This window comes from Ursus maritimus, unplaced genomic scaffold (genome assembly GCF_017311325.1).
Source record: "Ursus maritimus isolate PB19 unplaced genomic scaffold, ASM1731132v1 scaffold_12, whole genome shotgun sequence".
Lineage (NCBI taxonomy): Eukaryota > Metazoa > Chordata > Mammalia > Carnivora > Ursidae > Ursus > Ursus maritimus.
This window is the reverse complement of record NW_024423564.1, coordinates 34,360,270-34,379,533: the sequence shown is the minus strand read 5'-3', so window position 1 is coordinate 34,379,533 and position 19,264 is coordinate 34,360,270. Positions and strand designations below refer to the sequence as shown.

At 44.7% G+C, this 19,264-nt stretch overlaps 1 protein-coding gene across 5 annotated transcripts in view; it reads right to left on the bottom strand.

The window, feature by feature from the left end:
• Nucleotides 1-18,333, bottom strand: part of MCOLN2 (mucolipin TRP cation channel 2) — a 52,287-nt gene extending 33,954 nt beyond the window's left edge. Inside the window, exons 1-2 of one of the 5 annotated variants that reach the window (XM_040627087.1) lie at nt 18,098-18,333; nt 550-709 (exon numbers count right to left, since the gene is read on the bottom strand). In XM_040627087.1, coding sequence (XP_040483021.1) covers nt 550-709; nt 18,098-18,174 — 237 coding nt within the window. In that variant the 5' untranslated portion in view covers nt 18,175-18,333. Of the gene's footprint in view, nt 1-549; nt 710-10,150; nt 10,349-17,628; nt 17,729-18,097 lie in introns of those variants that run through there. The other 4 variants (XM_008690657.2, XM_040627088.1, XM_040627090.1 and 1 more) reach the window with 4 other exon arrangements.
• Nucleotides 18,334-19,264: the final 931 nt, after the last annotated feature.

Sequence of the window (19,264 nt, the reverse complement as noted above, 5' to 3'; positions counted from 1 at the left end):
TTGTGATCCTGGGGATAAAGTCTCAATAATACGAAATTCAACAAAAATCCCAATGTAGCCCTTGTATGCCCCTGACAGGCCCAAGGGTAAGTATTTACTCACCGACTGAGCTCCTGATGGAAGGCAAACAGAATTCTGTCTAGTCTCAAGTCAGAGCAGTCAAAACTGCAATTTCAAAAGTGTGTTTGAAAGCAGATGAGAAATTTTAAGCACACACTCACTTTGCATTGAGCAGCTTTGGCCAGTCTCTGCTTCATTCAGATGCAGAACTCCACCCCACCCCCCACATACCGATATACTATTATATAGACCTACTGTTTATCTCTGTTTACAGAACCTGTGGGAAGATGACCTCAGAATCCCTTACTAAAGCAAGGTCATTATGGAAACTGAACTTCAACCTACCATCTGCCATCCAGAGTCAACATAATTTTACAGTTTTATGAACTTGAGTGTGGACTTTTTGGAACAAAAGTCAAGGGCGAAACGCATGAAAATAGTTTCATCTTGGGATAAGGAAAAAAAAAAAAACCTGAAAATACGAATTACCTGTGTGGTGACCATGACGATCTTCAAAATCTGCAACCCCAGCTTCCACGGAATCTGGTGTCTGGCTCGGTATTTTTCACAAGGGTTCATGAAGTAAAACTTCAGGTCTTCCCTCAGACATTGTTCTTTCACCTCAGAATCAAGATGAGCCATTGCATTTCTGCCACAGAAGACCAATTTTTAAATAAACAGAACATCTTGTTCATCAGAAAGTTTCTGAGGGGCGCCTGGGCGCCTCAATCCCTAAGTATCTGACTCTTGGTTTCAGCTCAGGTCATGATCTCAGGGTCATGAGATCGAGCCCTGTGTTGGGCTGCACGCTCAGCATGGAGTCTGCTTGAGATTCTCTCTCTCCCCTCCGCCCCTCTGCCCGCCCGCCCCCCCACCCCCGCTCATTCTCTCTCTCTCTCAAATAAAATATTTTTTAAAAAAAGAAAGTTTCTGAATAATACTTTCTATTCACGTTCTTTACCTATTCTTACAAGCAAAATTCTCCCTTCAACCAGTGACCTCCTCTTCTCTTTAGAAAAACGAAAATTATTCAGGACCCTCTATCACTTGCCTTTCCACACAGTTATCCATCCTGTTCAAAATGGCCATTGTCAAAATTTCTAAGAATAGGATTTTATTTGCAAGACTCACCAATTCCTACATTTTAACATATAATATTCACCTGTCACTGGAATATTAACAAAAACTAGATGGGATACTTTCATGATACACCAGGTATGAAATCACAGAAATTGAGTATGGACTAATGGAATTAAATTGCTATGAAAATAGAGAATCTTTGTTCTATAATGTGGTACAGAATGATTATGCCCCTTTTTGGAAAATATAACAATGACAATAAGGTCAAAAATTTAAATACCTTTGAAAAGTTAAAATTGTATTTACTTATGCCTAGTCAGTTATTTATGTCACTTTACATTAGTAAAGTTTGTTTTTACTATTTTGACGGCTCTGGACTCAGGAACGGGCCTGTGACTCAAGCTAGCCCAAAAAGAACCAATGAGTTGTGGTTCTAAGACTGTGATTATATCTGATGGGAAAGATGTCCACTAAGCTGTCACAAAATTGGGGTGTGCAAAACAATCCACTGGCAGTATAGAAAGTATTACTACCTCTATTTTATCTTTTTTAGAAATTAATTTTATACTTTAATTTTTTAAGTAAACTCTATGCCCAACTGGGGGCTGGAACTCACTACCCCAAGATCAAGGGTCACATGATCTATCTACTGACTGAGCCAGCCAGGTGCTCCTATTTTATTCTTTATCTTAAAAACAAAAGAAACCTGAACTCTTCTAATAACTAATATAACATATAGAATAACAGTGGTATATAATCGCATATAATTTACAAGCAAATATATACACATTGAGAACATGTGCTTAGCTTTTATCATTGGATACATAATCAACAAAGTTTGGAGATCATAGACTTAAAGCAAAGGCTGTGAGTCTGGAGTTTGTAGAAGTCACCTTGCCATCACACAAGAGCATGCCAGAGAGGGGAGCTAACACAGAACAAACAAAAGATAGACACTAAGCCTAATGAAAATACCACCATCACTTCCTGGATCCAGCTGTGCCTGAAGCCACTCATCTCAAGACCTGCAATGTAAGCTAATAAAACTCTTCGGAGCTTATGCTAGTTTGAGTTAGTCTTGTGCTTCTTACAACAGTAAGTGTCTTAGTGGTAAATTTAAGGATTAAATTTTACTAAGTTCAGCCAATCATTCAAGGTACCCATTTCTAGGGAAGTTTTTATAATTGGGGGTCATTTGGGGGCATCTTTTCACCTGAAATATTGAAATGACCTATTTTTGTATTGACTTCAGATCTACATTATCTACCTCAACTAACAAGTTTTAAAGAAGACTAGAGAGGGGGTGCCTGGCTGGCTCTTCAGAAGAGCATGTGACACTTGATCTCAGAGTCATGAGTTCAAGCCCCATGTTGGATGTGGAGCCCATATACATACGTACATACATACATACACACATATGAAAGAAAGAAAGAAAGAAAGAAAGAAAGAAAGAAAGAAAGAAAGAAAGAAAGAAAGAAAAAGACAGACTAAAAGNGAAAGAGCATCTTAAGGCTTATTTTAAGACTATTTAAGACTTATACTCAGTTAATAATTTTTTATCTTTAAATTGATTTTTAGATTTCCTATTCCCAGAATTAGTAGGCTAGGTTATTTAGAATTTTCCTGCTGGGTGGAAGGAAGGAAGGAAGGAAGGAAGGAAGGAAGGAAGAGAAAGGGGAGGAAGAGGAAGGTTAGAAAGAAAGGGAAGAAAGGAAAAGAAAAAGAAAAAAGACAGATGCTGGATAAAATGATATTTGTTTCTGGGGGCAGGTAGAGGAAGTACTTGTAAGGACTGAGGGGTTAAACACAGACCAATAAGTCCTAGAGATCTAATGCACAATATAGTGAATATAGACAATATGTTATATTATAAACATCAAGCTTGCTAAGAGACTAGATCTTAATTATTCCCACCCGCAAAAAAGAAGTGACAATTCTATGAGGTGACAGAGGAGCTAACTATTGCTACAGTGGCCATCACATTACAATATATAAATGTATCAAATCAACACATTGTACACCCTAAATTTGTATAATGTTATACATCAAATATATTTCAATTAAAAAAATAATAAAGATGTTTCTAAGAACACTTAAAAATTTAAGAGCAAGGAACTCCCAGCCTAGTCTTAGGGGGATCCTGGAGGAGTGGGGGCCCACTGCCATTCAGGCCCACTTAGGCTTCAGTGTGCAGCCCTGGGAAAGGGGAATGAGGGGGCCAGGACTCAAGGCCCAAAGCCCATCCAAGATCTGACAGGAGATCCTCTTCAATTTAGATGGGGGTCCCAAAGAGCCACCCTCTCAGAAAAGTACCTAGCATCAAAACAGCCTGTCCCCAAACTTAGAGGACTACAGAGAAGCCCAGAGTAGTTTCAAATCAAAGAAAAGAAAAAAGGCAATTTAAAAAATAGGCTCATCCTTAGAAATAATGCTCATGACACAGCCCTTTGAGCCTCGCACCTGGATGAGCCAGAGAACATCAGACCATGAACTTGCTTGGTTCTGGGGGCTCCAGACTGAGACTGCCCTGTCTTCTAGCAAACTCACACAGACCTCTCCAGAGGTTCATCCATGGACTTGGCCACTCTAACGAATAACTTGAAAAACACATTGACCAGATGGTCTCAAGATAAAACCAAGCACCTGAGGAAACCAAGTAACATGAACAGTCTACTTAGAAACAGGGAGCAGAAACAGGGCCAAGTCTACAAGAATCCGACACAGGTTGGAAGACGATCATGGTCAGCATAGTAAAAGACAAGAACAGGTAAAAATATCTATAAGACCAATTTGGTAAAAACAAAAAATACTTTTAGAAATGAAAAATCAATGACCACATGAGTCTCATCTCAAAAGAATGTGGAGACCTTTCAAATGTGTTTGCCTGCATCCAGGCCGGTCAGCTCTGGATTGGATCGGACTGCCGTACCGTGCACTGTGCTGAGGCCGAGATGGGCGCTTGGGACTCTGAGCTGGAGAGCGCCCCTGAACAGCAGATGTTCGGCATCTGGTAGGAGAGAGACTTGTGCATGCACAGTCCCATGTTACCACCTAGCTCCGTGAATGCCGGACCTAGTGTGAAAAACACTGTGGAAACAGGCCCCTCTGACAGAGGGGAAATCCCATCATAACACACAGGGGGTGCGTGTCCTGAGGGCCCCTGACAAGGAGCACCAAGGGAGGCATTTCCCAGAAGAACGTGGTGTCTTAACTGTGCCTGAGAGCAACATCCACCGACATGAGACTTCAGACCCCTGAGAACATGCCAGAAGAAATCTTCATGGGCATGTTTGAGCAGTACTAAATTTAGAGTTGACCACCATCACTTTAGCGGATCCCTGTTGATAATGGAATCATCCTGATGATTCACGGTACTTTATCCCTTTAATAAAAGGAAAAAGACATCTGAAAAGTTGTGATAGAACCCTCAGAACATGGCATGGAAACTCCTGCCTTGGTTTCTAGTGTGAGAAACACCATAATGAAGAAAGAAGAGAGGGTGTTCTCGAAAACAGTGGTGTGAAACACGGGGCATTAGGCCAAATACTTAGTGAACACCTTGTGAGCCCAGCTCTGCCAGAGGCACTTTCCTGTCTTCCAGCTCAGTGCAGCGGAGAGGAGAGATATGAACACATGAGAGTAAAATAAAATGTTTTCCACGCTATAACTGAAATATGCATTGAGCACCCCAGGAACAGAGAGGACACCGCCCCAGCTGCTTCAGATGGCTTCAAATAATTCTTTCAGGTGCTAGTTTCTTTGGCTACTTGACCACTAAATGTTCAAAAAATGGCAACTGATGTTAACATTACTCTAAGAAACCTTATTAAGAAGATAATTCACAGGGACACCTGGGTGGCTTAGTTGGTTAAGCGTCTGCCATCAGCTCAGGTCATGATTTCAGGGTCCTGGGATCAAGTCCCACATTGGGCTCCTTGCTCAGTGGGGAAGTCTGCTTCTCCCTCTGCCTGCTGCTCGCCCTGCTTGTGCTGTCTCTCTAATAAATAAATAAAATCTTAAAAAAAAAAAAGATAATTCACGCACGGGCGCGGACACACACACACACACACACACACACACAAAGTAAGAGATAACAAACATCAGGGTCACTTATTGCATTAAATTATTTACAGAACTCTATCCACCCAGAAGTTTTTCACTTATAGAGCAGCTGTAATACTTCTAGCATGGTGAAGGATAAACAGAAAAATGGAAAAGCCAGCACGAAAAACTCTCCCCTCAAGCATACAGGAGCCATCTGGTGAAATAAAGGGTAGTACTAGTCAAATGTAGAAATACAGAAAAAATTAATGTGAATAATAAAGGTTTGTGATAAGATGGCTCTTTTTAGTAAGTCCAGCTTCAGTTTGGAAATAACATCTGGGGGCACCTGGGTGGCTCAGTCGGTTGAGCGTTACGACTCTTGATTTCGGCTCCAGTCATGATCTCAGGGTTGTGAGATGGAGCCCTGTGTCGTGTTGGGCTCTGTGTTCAGCGGGGAGTCTGCCTGGGATTTTCTCTTTCTCTCACTCTCCCTCTGCCCCTCCCCCCTAAAATAAATAAATAAATCTTTACCGAAAAAATAACATCTAAAGTTTGGAAGAAAAGGTAATGATATTTTTGGTTCAAGAATTCTGGAATCTCAAGGATAACGTAAATGCTTGAGTTTTCTAAACTTTATTTCCTGAGGGCTCTTTCTTGCCCTCTTCTTCCCAGTTTGTAGATCTGCCCTATCTCCCTGGTCGGTGAAGGGTAGTAAACACACACATATAACTAGACATCTTTTTTTTTTTTTAAAGATTTTATTTATTTATGTGACAGAGAGACAGCCAGCGAGAGTGGGAACACAGCAGGGGGAGTGGGAGAGGAAGAAGCAGGCTCCCAGCGGGGGAGCCGGATGTGGGACTCGATCCCAGAACGCTGGGAACGCCGGGATCACGCCCTGAGCCAAAGGCAGACACTTAACGACTGCGCTACCCAGGCGCCCCGATAACTAGACATCTTATAATAAAAACACAACAGTACAAAACAAACAAATGGTGTAACGTGAAAAAGATGGAAAACTGAAAAAACCAGAGGCAAGACAATATCACACGACTAAAACATCGCTGCATTTGACACGCATGCATCCAACACCCTCCCATGCTGAGCACCAGGCTGGGTGTTTGGTGTAGGAGGCTTGAAGCTTCCGTCACAACTTTACACGCAAGAATGAAGACAGCGGGAGAAGCACTGCAAGTTCTGCTACCCATGGTGAAAATCCCCAACAGGTTCAGAAAAGGACAGAGAGCGGTGAACTCATAACACAATTCGGGGGAAGAGAAACTGCACCATAAAAACAGTTAGGGAAGAGAAATCAACGACGGTCTAAATCAGACCCATCAACGGCAGCAGAGTCCTGAAACTGAAATTGCTCGAAATAAATAAGAACAATCATGACTCATGAATTATTTATGTTTCACTAAACTATAGGAAATGCATGATCTGGATTATATAAGCTTAATAAACAGCACTGTTAAAGACCAAAGTATCAGAGGGAAAAAGCACAGTACTGGTGAGCACAAAAACAAGATCTGGAATAGAATGGAAATTCACCCACGCGATGGGCTAAATAAAAGCTAGTGATGCTAGAATGGCCAAGTAAACAGGACTTGGGAAAGAAAGAAGCCCGAGCCTTCGTACTATGGGGAGAAGTCAGAGAGGAAGCACATCAAAGCTACTGTTATTACTTTTTCCTCAGATAATCAGGGCTGTGTAATGTCAGCTAATTTTAAGGCTATCGTGTGACCAAGAGCAATTCGAGCTCTAACATATCAATGACTAAGAAAGTCTATGGAAGCTTGAAGTTTTAAAAAATGCAAAAGAAAATGAGTTACCAGCAATTCTTAATCTCATGGGGCCATAACCCCCTATGAGAACTGGTGAAAGCTTTTGACCTTTGCCTCAGAAAAATGCACATACCAATTTCAATGATGGTACCTTGTTCCTATTAGCACAACTGGCTCAGCAAATAAGCTAACCAGCCCAGGCTGCTAGCTGTTCAGCTTGCATGACCCTTACCCTACTCAAAAAGAGGTAGGAAAGACTGTTTTCTACCATAGTGGCCTCCAAAGAGGGGTGCATACGCGCAAGGGGGAATTAAGACCATTCACTTGTATGTGGGAAGAAAGGGTTGGGGCTTCTAACTGGACTAAGCTAGCAAAGACAGAAGTGAAGGTTTACAGGGTGTAATACAGGGATTATTATCTGTCATGCCGAAGCTGTCCTCACTTGGTCAGAAGGACAGATGCGTGGGCCTCACGTAGGTATGCAATGCATCCTGGGGGATAGAAAGCAAGTTCCCAAAGTAAGGGCTTGATGGTGGTGGCCTCCCTGATTTTCAGCACTGTCTACCACTAAAGGCTTATGTGGGCCCATTTAAACACGTTTGGAGTATACCATCCAGTTTAGCCCACCCTCACAAGGTGGGCAATGACATAAAGATTCTGGCAAAAAAAAGAGACTGAACTGGAAAACTAATGAGAGCCTAAGTTAACATCAAGAAAATGGAAACATGAATACCCTCTTAGTGCAAACTTTGTTTGCCATGAGTTTTAAAAAGATGAAAAGCAGATCTGATCTGAAAAGAAGCTGTAAAAAAAACAAAAACAAAACAGATTTATCAAGAAAACTCTTTAAGGGCGCCTGGGTGTCTCAGTCAGTTAAGCGTCTGCCTTTGGTTCAGGTCATGATCTCGGGGTTATGAGATCAAGCCCCACATCAGCCTCCACCCTGGGCTTAAGATTCTCTCTCTCCCTCTGCCCCTCCCCTCTCTTAAAAATGCTTATTTTACCTGTTTTATAGTATATATGATTCTACATACAATATACAAACATACATTCAGAGAGAGTGGACGTTCTTTTAATTGATGGGGTAAGTTATCTAAAATATTTGGGACCACTTGTCTAGTGTTTCAGAGCTCCAACCACACCTTGGATGTGGTGGTTCTTTTGTTATCCCTGCTGATATTAGAAACTCCTTAGCTTGGGAGAAACTGGTGTTTGTGCCCCTAGCTCCTGACAGACATCCCTGCTTCGGTATCTTGTATTGGTGCAGTGCTGCTAGAACCGAACGGGTTTCCTAATTCACAACTCTCTTGCTAGTCCCCGAGGATGACACAGCGGCAGCAGGGGAACCACGTCCCAAATCCACCCTTCCTGTACCCTTAGCACAGGGACCAATGAGTACCACCAGCCTTCCAGGAACCCACATCTGGGTAGCTCTGCATCATCTGGTCCCACCTACCCCCCCCAAAAATGTCACCTTTTCTCCCCCAACTTAATAGTGTACATAATTTTAAAGAACTGTAACAAACCCACCCTGGATTTTTGCTCTTTAGAGACAAATTCTTTCATGTTTCTCTTCAGTTATTTACTTTAATATCTCTCAATAATGTTGTCCCACTACTTGTTCCTCTTTCAGATATTATCAATTTTTATCCTCCCATGGTAAAGATGACTTTAGCTCTTATATCTGCTTCCCACAAGAAAACATACATATTTCGCCTCCCCATTCACTGTCCCCATAAGATTTTAATAAAACTTTTGAAGACATTAATATTTAGAATTTATAAAGTGAATGTGCAAATACTTTTCGTTGTTGAATCCCTAGTGCACTGTGATTTTTATATTGCTTGTTTGTTTCTAAGTAGGCTCCATGCCCAGCATGGGGTTTGGACTAACAACCCTGAGAATAAGAGTTGCATGCTCTACTCACTGAGCCAGCCAGGTGCCCCTCCCCACCATTTTTTATTCTTTCTTGTAAAAAGCAGGTGTTGGTTAATTGCCTTTTTCTGCATTTGCTTAGTTTTCAACATACCAACAAGGACTCTGCCACCAAACTGGCTGAATCTGCCAGCTTCCTTCAATTCAGTCAAACAAGTTGGGCAACTTGTCAATTTGTTTCTTCTCATTATTCCCAGACCCTCATCCTCCTGCTCCAATGTACAAGGCTTGCTTCCTAATTCTGATTCGGGGCCATCAATTTAGGAATTCCCTTCACCTCCTTCCCAAATTGGATTCCCCATTTCCTGGACTTCCTTTGTTCCCTCATTTTTATGGAGAGTATCTGTCAATCCCTTCCTGAGAAAGGAAGCCTGGAAGGTAAATTTTGAGACCTCCCTTGATAGACACTGCTAACTGCCTACCCAGTATCCATTCCTCCCTTCTACCTGATTTTGTTGAGGATAAGAAATATATTAATACCCAAGAATAGGATAATTCAATATAAGAGCTAGACAAAGACACAGGGCCACTGTTTGCCAACTCGGCCGCACACAGAGTCACCTGGGGCACTTGAAAATCACTGAAGCCCAGCTACCACCCACAGAGATTCTGGCCTAATTGATGTGGGTGCAGCCTGGGCATCGGGGCTTTCAAAAAGCTCCCCAGGTTTGAAATCCTCTACCTTAGAGATTACCCGTTCCCTCTCCTTATTTTATGAATGAGGCAACTAAGGGACCCTAAGTTGCAACCTGCCCCCAAAGAATCCAATTTACTGACTCCCTCCAGTATTCCCGGAATTAAATATTTCTTAAGGAGTCATGGTCTATAAGATAGGAATGAAGAAAAAAAAAAGCGTTATGTTCAAATCAACTAGTATTTCAGATATAATTTCTCTTTTTTAGAAATGTGTGATATTTAGCAGACAATAGCATCCTAGTCCAAAATTCAGGAGACTTCTAAATGGTCATGTTATCAAAATGAGAAGGAAAAAACAAGTAAAGCCATCTGATGGAACAAATCCAACATTTACTTTGCTCAGGGTGTCTCTGGGCTTCAGATTCTCTAGAGCAAACCCCTGGTTTCCATTTGTTCTACCCCAGTGGTGAACCCTCTCCTGCTGCGGATTCCAGCTGTCACTTCTCAGGCTTAGGGGCTTGGCAGCATTTGCTACAGCTGACCACAGCATCCCTGGGACAGCCTCTGCTCTCTGCTTCTAGGACACCCCACTCCCCTGGTTTTCCACCTACCTCACTGGGCATTTCCCAGTCTCCTTCGTAGGCTCTTCTTCCATCTGATTTCAGCTGCCAGAGTGCCTCACGACACAGCCCAGCGCTCTTCCATCCTCCGTCCTCCCTTCTAGAAGACTTTGCCCAGTCCTGTGGCTTTAAATACTACCCACATGAATCTCTCTCTTGAACAGATTCCCTTATCCAACCTCTTCCTTGAAACTCTACCCACATGTCTAGATTTCTCAACCAACTCCCCACCCCTTTCTCCACCCATCTGCTCAATGCCGTGATCGCACACACTTACCCAGATGTTGCAGCTGTAATCACTTCCCCTATCAGTGGTTCTCCCTTTGGCTACACAGTAGAAGCACCTGGGGACTTTGAAAAGGTTTCAGTGCCTGGCTTCCAGCCCCTAGACATTCTGATTTAATTGGGGCCCAGTTATGAGCTGAGCATCAGGATTTTTGATAAGCTTTTCAGGTGATTCTAATGGGCAGGAAAGTGAAGGAACTTGTGCTCCAGAGCCCTACTTTGACTCCGCCTTTTCCTCAATCCTCACACCCAACTGATCAAGTCTTCCTTCAAAGCATGTCATGGATTGGTCCCCATCTCTCCCTCTAACCGCCGCAGCCTCCCTGGTCCAAGCCCTGTCACCTCTCACTTGACAACTTCAACAGCCTCCCTCTTTCCCACATGGTAGCCAGAGGGGTAATGTTAAAAGCCCAAGTCAGATATCATTTCCCTGCTTAAAATTCCATAGTTGCTTTCCCCAGCTCTCAGACTAAAATCCAACTCCCCTAACATTGCTTAAAAATCTCCTGGGGTGCCTGGGTGGCACAGCCATTAAGCGTCTGCCTTCGGCTCAGGGCGTGATCCCGGCGTTATGGGATCGAGCCCCACATCAGGCTCCTCTGCTATGAGCCTGCTTCTTCCTCTCCCACTCCCCCTGCTTGTGTTCCCTCTCTCGCTGGCTGTCTCTATCTCTGTCGAATAAATAAATAAAATCTTAAAATAAAAAAAAAAATCTCCTGCCCACTCCTTCCCATACCCTACCCTTCCCCTTCCTCACTACCCCATGGCCGGCCTCCTTCCTGGAACAGTCCCTGATCTGGACATTGGCATTTGCTGTTTCACCTGTCCTTCTGCTATGCCCCCAGCTCTCTTCATGTCTGGCTCCAACTCGTCTTTCCCCACCGCCTCTCCCATCACTTAATTTCCTTTATAACTGAGATCACATTCTTTATTGGTCTTCCCTACAAGTGAACTTCATGGAGGCCTGGTCTTGCTCATCGCTACATCCCCCAGCATACAGCAGAGCTCCTAACATGTAATAGGTGTTCAGTGAATATTTGGGGGGGAAGAAATGGGTCAATGAAGGAGACAACAACCCTGACAACATGAACATTTCCTTGGCCGGTACTTGATAAGATGAACTAATAATGATGCCAGCAACAGCAACAAATATAATAATAACAATACAACAACAAGAATGCAAAGTCTAAAACACGGGTAGGAAAATTTGAATTAAAAATATACTGAAAAGGCTTGCTTAGCCAAGATACATTAGAGAGTTTTAGGTAATTTAGCTGCTTGGTTTGCTGATAGAAACCCTATTTTGTTTTAATTAATATTCCTAAAGTCTTTCCAAAGAATGAATGACTCCATGAATTGTTATCATGAAAATTCCACAATCCACTGAGGAGACAGAAAATGAGTGTCCTCCTTGAAACCAAACACAAAAGTAAAATTTAGATACATCTAAAAAAAAATAAAATTGGTTGAAGCATAAAATAGAACTTTTTAAAATACGATTTGACATGCCTTTCTAAGGATGATGAAATTTAGAAGCCAGTGAAAAAGACCTTATGCACAAGATACACAGATCTTAACACAAACATCTACAATTCGAGAAGTTAAAAGACAGAAGGGGGAAAAGGTCTGCGATATATTTAAATAGTTAGAAAAGTCTACCACCTATTATCTGTAGAGAGCTCTGAGTAATTAGTAAGAAAAAGACAACCCAGAATATTAACAGGCCAAGGATCTGAACAGGACAGCGAACATTTAACAACAACAAAAAATGTACTAACAGCTAGACTGGTGAAAATCTATCTTAAGTTTTATTTATCAATAATGAGACTAAAACTCTATTGATGGAAATGTAAATTTCTCAAGGGCACTTGGACTCAGTATCTAGGAGAGTAACTGTGATCTAGGAATCAACCTTCTATGGATTTATGCCACAAATGTTTAAAACTTTGTGAACCTCAAGATGTGTTTTCAAAGGGGGTGTGAGTTTTTCAGAACAAGCACCAGTCAGAAGGATGGCTACAAAAATGTTCATTGTAACCCTACTGGCAACTTTGTATTGGCCTAAAGATGTCTATGCATATTGTTAATTTTTTTTTAAAGTTACAAAATAAATAATTTGAGGTTCCATCTTTCCAATAATGTTGACATTTATATCTGTATGTAGACATCTTAAAGGTCTGGAAGGCATAAACCAGAAAAAGAAACCAAAACTTGGTAATCTCTTGAAGTCGTGTTATATGTAATCTCAATTTTCTTCTTTAAATTTTCCACATTTCCTTGATTTTTGGTGACTGACATACAGATTCTTGAGTTATCATATGAGTTAAAATAAGCTATGTCAAAAAGGATCTAATAGGGGCGCCTGGGTGGCACAGCGGTTAAGCGTCTGCCTTCGGCTCAGGGCATGATCCCGGCGTTGTGGGATCGAGCCCCACATCAGGCTCCTCCGCTATGAGCCTGCTTCTTCCTCTCCCACTCCCCCTGCTGTGTTCCCTCTCTCACTGGCTGTCTCTATCTCTGTCGAATAAATAAATAAAATCTTAAAAAAAAAAAAAAAAGGATCTAATAATACATACCAGGTAATCCAGGATTTCCCTGCCCAACATTTGTGTAGGAGGGAGAAAGTGGGGAAGTCATGCAGAGACTGAACTTCAGTGTTTCTATGGGGGGGGGGGTGTCACAGGGCAATCTGGCAGATGGAAAACTTTAGAACACTCCCAACAAACCACACTGGGGTTTTTTCTTTTACTTCAATTCTTACAATGAACTGATTTGCTGAATTGCTGAGAGAGGAAGGGGAAGACAGGGAGGGGGAGGGTGGGAGGGAGGGAGAGAGGAAGCGAGAGAGACGAAGAGAGAGAGAGAGAAAGAGAGAGAGTTCAGACACCTGAGGCTCTGGGGTAGTTAGGCCCCAATTAAAGTAAGTCAAGGAGGGAAAAAAAAAGGAAAAGAAAGTCAGAGAAACCTTGGTTACCTTCTAAGCCTAGCTCTTAGAACATAAATCACGTGCTCATTCTAATCCTGAGAAGCACTGGGAAGAAAGACTGTAGAGCTTCTCATTTTCCACTAGAGCCACTCATAAAAAATGTGCATGCTACAACTTTCAGGAATTTCCCTACAGATGACCAACCTTGCCATCAAGTTCCTATAAAATCATCTCCCATCACCACTTTGCTGCCTCTGGATTTGCAGAAAAGCAGAACTAGGACTGCACATTTTAAAAGTGCTTGTTCTCATGTACTGAGTTTGAGAAGTTCTTTGTAGATCTTGGATACTAGTCTTTTATCTGTAGTGTCATTTGCAAATATCTTCTCCCATTCCGTGGGCTGCCTCTTAGTTTTTTTGACTGTTTCCTTGGCTGTGCAGAAGCTTTTTATCTTGATGAAGTCCCACAAGTTCATTTTTTCTTTTGTCTCTCTTGCCTTTGGAGATGTGTCATGAAAAAAGTTGCTGTGGCCGATGTCAAAGAGGTTGCAGCCTATGTTCTCCTCTAGGATTTTGATGGATTTCTGTCTGACATCGAGGTCTTTCATCCATTTGGAGTTTATCTTTATTTACGGTTTGAGAGAGTGGTCAAGTTGTGGTCCATATATACAATGGAATATTACTCAGCTATCAGAAAGAACGATTACACAATATTTGCAGCAACATGGATGGGACTGGAGGAGATTATGCTAAGTGAAATAAGTCAAGCAGAGAAAGACAATTATCATATGGTTTCACTCATTTATGGAACATAAGAAATAGGAAGATCGGTAGGAGAAGGAAAGGAAGAATGAAGGGGGTAAACAGAAGGGGGAATGAACCATGAGAAACTGTGGACTCTGGGAAACAAACTGAGGGCTTTAGAGGGGAGGGGGGTGGGGGATTGAGATAGGCCGGTGATGGGTATTAAGGAGGGCACGTATTGCATGGAGCAATTCAAATAATGAATCATGGAACACTACATCAAAAACTGGGGATGTACTGTATGGTGACTAATATAACAAAATAAAAATTATTTTTAAAAAAAGTGCTTGTTCTGAACAAGTCACAACCCCTTCGAAAGCACATCCTGACCAATCAGCTCTCTAGGTCAGAGATAAGTAAAGCCAAACTCCATTTCTCAGCAATACAGGATTCCAAAAGCACTTAAAGCTGGAGAAGATGGGGCACCTGGGTGGTTCAGTCACTTAAGCCTCTGATTCCTGATTTTGGCTCAGGTCATGATCTCAGGATTATGAGATCGAGCCCCACATCAGGCTTCACACTGGGCATGAAGCCTACTTAAGATTCTCCCTCTCGCTCTGCCCATCCTCTCTCTCAATCTCTCCCTCTCAAAAAAAAAAAAAAAAAAAGCTTGAGAAGATGACTGGCATTATGGCATTCCTTACATTTTGCTTTCTCTAACATATCAATAAGTGCCCAATTTAACAGAGTCATGCTGATGCCTATCCCTAAAGAAAAGTAAAATTAAAAGCCATAAAGCCATAATTGATCATTTTCTCCTCAAACCATTGAATGAGTTTACCTTATTTTCAGACAAGCCCATCTCAGTGTCAGTTGGGGAATCCCTAGATTCACCCTATGTCTAACAATTCCCTCTAGTAGCTATAGGTAACATGATTTTTTTAAGCCCACCGCTTAAATTATGGGTCTCCTGGAATTAGAGCAAGGACAATATTTTGGAAGCTTTAGCTTCACTAGTCACCAATTATTGCCTGACAGATATTTTAGGCTGAAACACTAGATGTATTCGAGGGGAGATCACAAAAGACAACCTTCAAAGGAGAAGAAAGGAAGCCATCTCCCAACTGAGGGGACAGGAATACTGCACCCCCCTCCCCACCAATGCTGTCTTGTCACACGGGGGGCGGGGGAAGCAGAGACCCAAGATCAAAACAGAGCAGAAAGCTCAGCTAGGGGTAGGCTAAAAAAAGGGGGAAGCACCCCCCCCAATGATTGCCAAAGCAAACCAACCAACCAACCAACCAAAACCTGGCTTTAGACATTTGTCCCTGAGAAGAATATTGCAGTCTGAATAAAAAAAGAATGAAGTCTGGAAATAAAATTTCTTTTCTCTATGAAGCCCACAACACGTGATGTTAATGCTCCCTGAAGGGTGATCTCATTCTTCAGAACTGACACACCGAACCCACACTCCGGGCCTCTGCTAAGAACAGCCGAGCTTCAGGGAAGATCCCAACTTTCCTGGCCAAAAGGATTTCTTTTGGCCACCGATTTTACTTTGAAAATTGTAGCCACAAGAAGCCACCTGCTTTCCCACTGAGTTTTGAGGATGGTCTTATCCTGGGTTTCACTTCGCTGTTAGAGACTGAGCCTGAAGGGCCCAGCTTGTGAATAGGCTCATTCCTGACTTTCAGTTCGCTATTCTCTGCCATTCTGTTTGAAATCTGTCTCCCTACTCTTCCTCCTTGCCTCATTAAGAGATTTTGTATTTATTATTCTATTGTTAAAAACACCGCTCCTGATACGCTCTTCTTTGTGAGAAAAGAACATGGCCTCTTCAAACAGTTCATCAGGATTTACTGATTTTGAAGTGCAGGAAGTTAAATAAAACTGGCATCGCTGGGTTGACCTCTGCATGGCAGCAGTCAGGCGAAGAGTGGGACATGTGTGTTTCTAAGGGGTCCAGGCCACAGAACCTGGTTTAGGGAAGGTTTGCTACAGGAGAAGGCCAAGTTTACGGTCATGGGAGTTTGACTCAAAGTATGAAGAGAAAGATGACACATCACAGAGGTGGTGAGCAGTTCCTGAAAGCATGAAGCCCGCATCCCACCTCTGCGGAGAATGAGGTAGCTGGTCCCTTCAACAGAAAACATCAGAATTCCTATCCTGATGTCTAGACAACTTCTCCCATCTCTCTTAATGACCCCTTCTTCCATTTTCGGTTTACAACGATACAATCCTTTTTCCCACTGGGCACTGCACAACCAGACACACACGCGTATATATTTCAAATCTGAATCCCTTCAAAAGCTATTAGTGCACAGCCGAGGATGTGTCCCGTACTGTAAGAAAGGGAGCCCCTGGAGATGCTCACTGGAGAGGATACAAATGGTTAAGTCCTGAAGGAAATAGGCTAGGAAAAATACTGGAGTAAAGATTTTAAAAAGAGAAAGATTATATGCCACACCCATCATAAGCACAAGCCTGTTTATCAGTCCAAGCAGAACACAATAAATAAAGCCAGAGTCCATTTGCTCTCCATGATTGGGGACAGGGCTTTTACAGCTAAGGCTGGTGGAAGAATTGTATAATTTCTGCCCATCTGCCCCATTAAAAATAGACATCTAGCATTAACAGAGATGGTCCTTTGGTGTAACATTCACAAGCACACAGTTGTCAAAAAAAGTTGTACCTAAGTTATGTCTCCTAATTCAAAACTGGCCTTTCAAAAGTCTATAAAAAAGTACATGCCGCTTGCTTGGAACTAGCTAAATACTTATCTGGCCACGAGAGATCAAGTAAACTCTCCCCCTGAATTCTGGCTTTCCTTGCTAGCATTAAGTCCATTTATAATACTGAGAATGCCACGCAGGAAAAGCAGGAGAGTCTCTACACTATTTTAAGAAAATTTAACGGCCCACCCCTATGTTTGTTTCGGGCAGAGGGGGAGCCCAGGCCTGTTTGTCACCCCCCCCACCCCCCCACCCCCGGCTGCGCAGCTGGGCGGCTGCAGCTCTGACCACGGAGGTGGGGCCCCTTGGCAGCATCATCCGGCTGAACTGTGCGCCTTTTCATAAAGACAGAGGAGTGGGGCTTAACCACACTATCACCCTCCCACCTGAGGAAAAGTCCTGTTTGTTCTGGAAGGCAAAGCCCAGCCTTCCTTAACCAACTGCAAGCAGTTCATAGAAGCTCTCCCAAGGCAGCGAGGAAGCTCTAGCCAGAACAGTAAAGCCATCCACTTGATGAGAGCTCCTCCAGAATCTGACATCCCGAAAGACACAGCTCAGGCGCCTCACCCGACGGTTAGCCTGAAAACACCTGATCCTCTCTCCGGCTTCCCCGGCCGGGGCAAACCGATAAGGCAGCGGGGCCCTGCCCCCGCCTTCAAAACTTTCCACAGCTTTCGTCCGGGATTCCGAGCACGAAAAACCGCTCCGTGCACACGCATCTCGGCCCTCCGGGCACGCCTCCCCTAAAGTCGGAGCCCTTCCAGGCGGGCTTCCTTCTCTTACCCTTCCTGAAGCCGCCCGGGGCGCGCAGACCGGGGCCCGGGGTGGGGACGGCGGGGCGCAGGGGGTGGCGGCTGGACCGCAGCGCTGAAGTGCGCGCCGGGAGTCCAGGGGCGCGTGGCCGGGCGTTTCCGCCCCGCCCCGGAGCTACCACCTCCGCCGCGTCGCCTCCCGCCAGGCAGGGCTGACTGGGGAGCTGGCGGAGAGCTTCTCAACTCGGGCCCTGGGGGACTTTTTCCATGTGTAAGCCGGCGGGCCTCTCCGATCCCCGGGGGCGGGAGGCAGCGAAGCGGAGGCCGGCGGGGGCGGCGTGAGGTGGAGCGGAGGTTCGGCCGCCAGAAGACCCCAGGAGGAAAGCGGCCCGGGGAGGGGGCGGCGGCGCGGCCCCCGGGGAGGGACCGTGGAATGCGGGGGAGGGGGGAGGCCATGGAGCGCCCAGCGGGGCGGAGCCGAGCGCCTCGGGGGAACTGACCTGCCGCGGGGCCCCCAGGACCCGCCTGAGGCTCCGTTCCACGCCGGCAGGTCCAGAGCCTCCACGCCGGGAGGCATGGTGCGGCCCCCGCGGGTCAAGAGGAGGAGGCCGAGGGTGGGACGGCTACACCTGCCTCGGCCACGAGGTGCTCGCCCGAGGCCCCTGCCCTGTGGCCTCCGGCGGTGCCGGAAGCTGTGGCCGGCGGGTCCCGCGTCCTGAGCGTCTGCGGAGAGGCCGGGCTGGGGAGAAGCGCCGTCTGAAGGGAACCCGGCGGTGGAGCGCTGCTGCGGCCCGCGCGCCCTCCACACTGCCCCCGGGCGGCGGGGGCGCGCACTCCCTGCCCTCTGAGACTCCTGCCTTTCTTTGCTCCGGTTTTCTACACCATTCTGCGCACTTCTGTAGTCATTTCTATTTTGATACGTTGGGGACACAGTGCCAAGCCGAGTGCCAGGTACTGTGGACACCGGGATAAGATAGAGATGGTCCTCTCCTCTAGGACTTCACATAACTGGCAAGTTCACTCGGATAAGTTTTCATTAGACCTTGTTTGTATTCTGAAGTGTATGATCACAAAACTCTGCGACAAGGGGCATGTTTCAGAGATGTTAAGAGCTATGGACGCACAAGGAAAAGAGAAACGAATCGCCTTTCGCTCGCGTGGGGAAGCTGGAGCGGACCGCCGACGCAGGGAGGGCGTGTCCGCGTGGCCCTGGGCGGGACAGAGGGATCGCGCCGACTTGCAAGACCCGAGCGGTGGGACTGGGTAAGTCCGAGCTCCCGCCTGCTGCCGCCGCTGCTCTTCCCTCCCAGAACACTAAGGAAGGGAAACCCGCCTGCTGGAAACCAGGCATGAATCTTAGAGACGAGGGTCTCGGGCACATGCCCAAATGTCCTGTTCAGCTGCGGGTGATGCTTACTCGGTAGTTCGGACCCGGCGGACCTCCCCTTTTCCAAGGAGTCCTATTCCTTCTTTTTCCGTGGTGGTGGCGGCGGCAGCAGCAGCAGCAGCAGGAAAGTCCTGAGTTCCAGGCGATTGGATCAGCAAGTGTTTAAAGATTTCTGGGGTTAGCTAGGCAAAAATATTCTGCCAGGTACTTATTTTCATATGCGTCTGCAGGTAGACGTAATTGGACCGAATGATGTAAATATATATACATAATTGCCCTT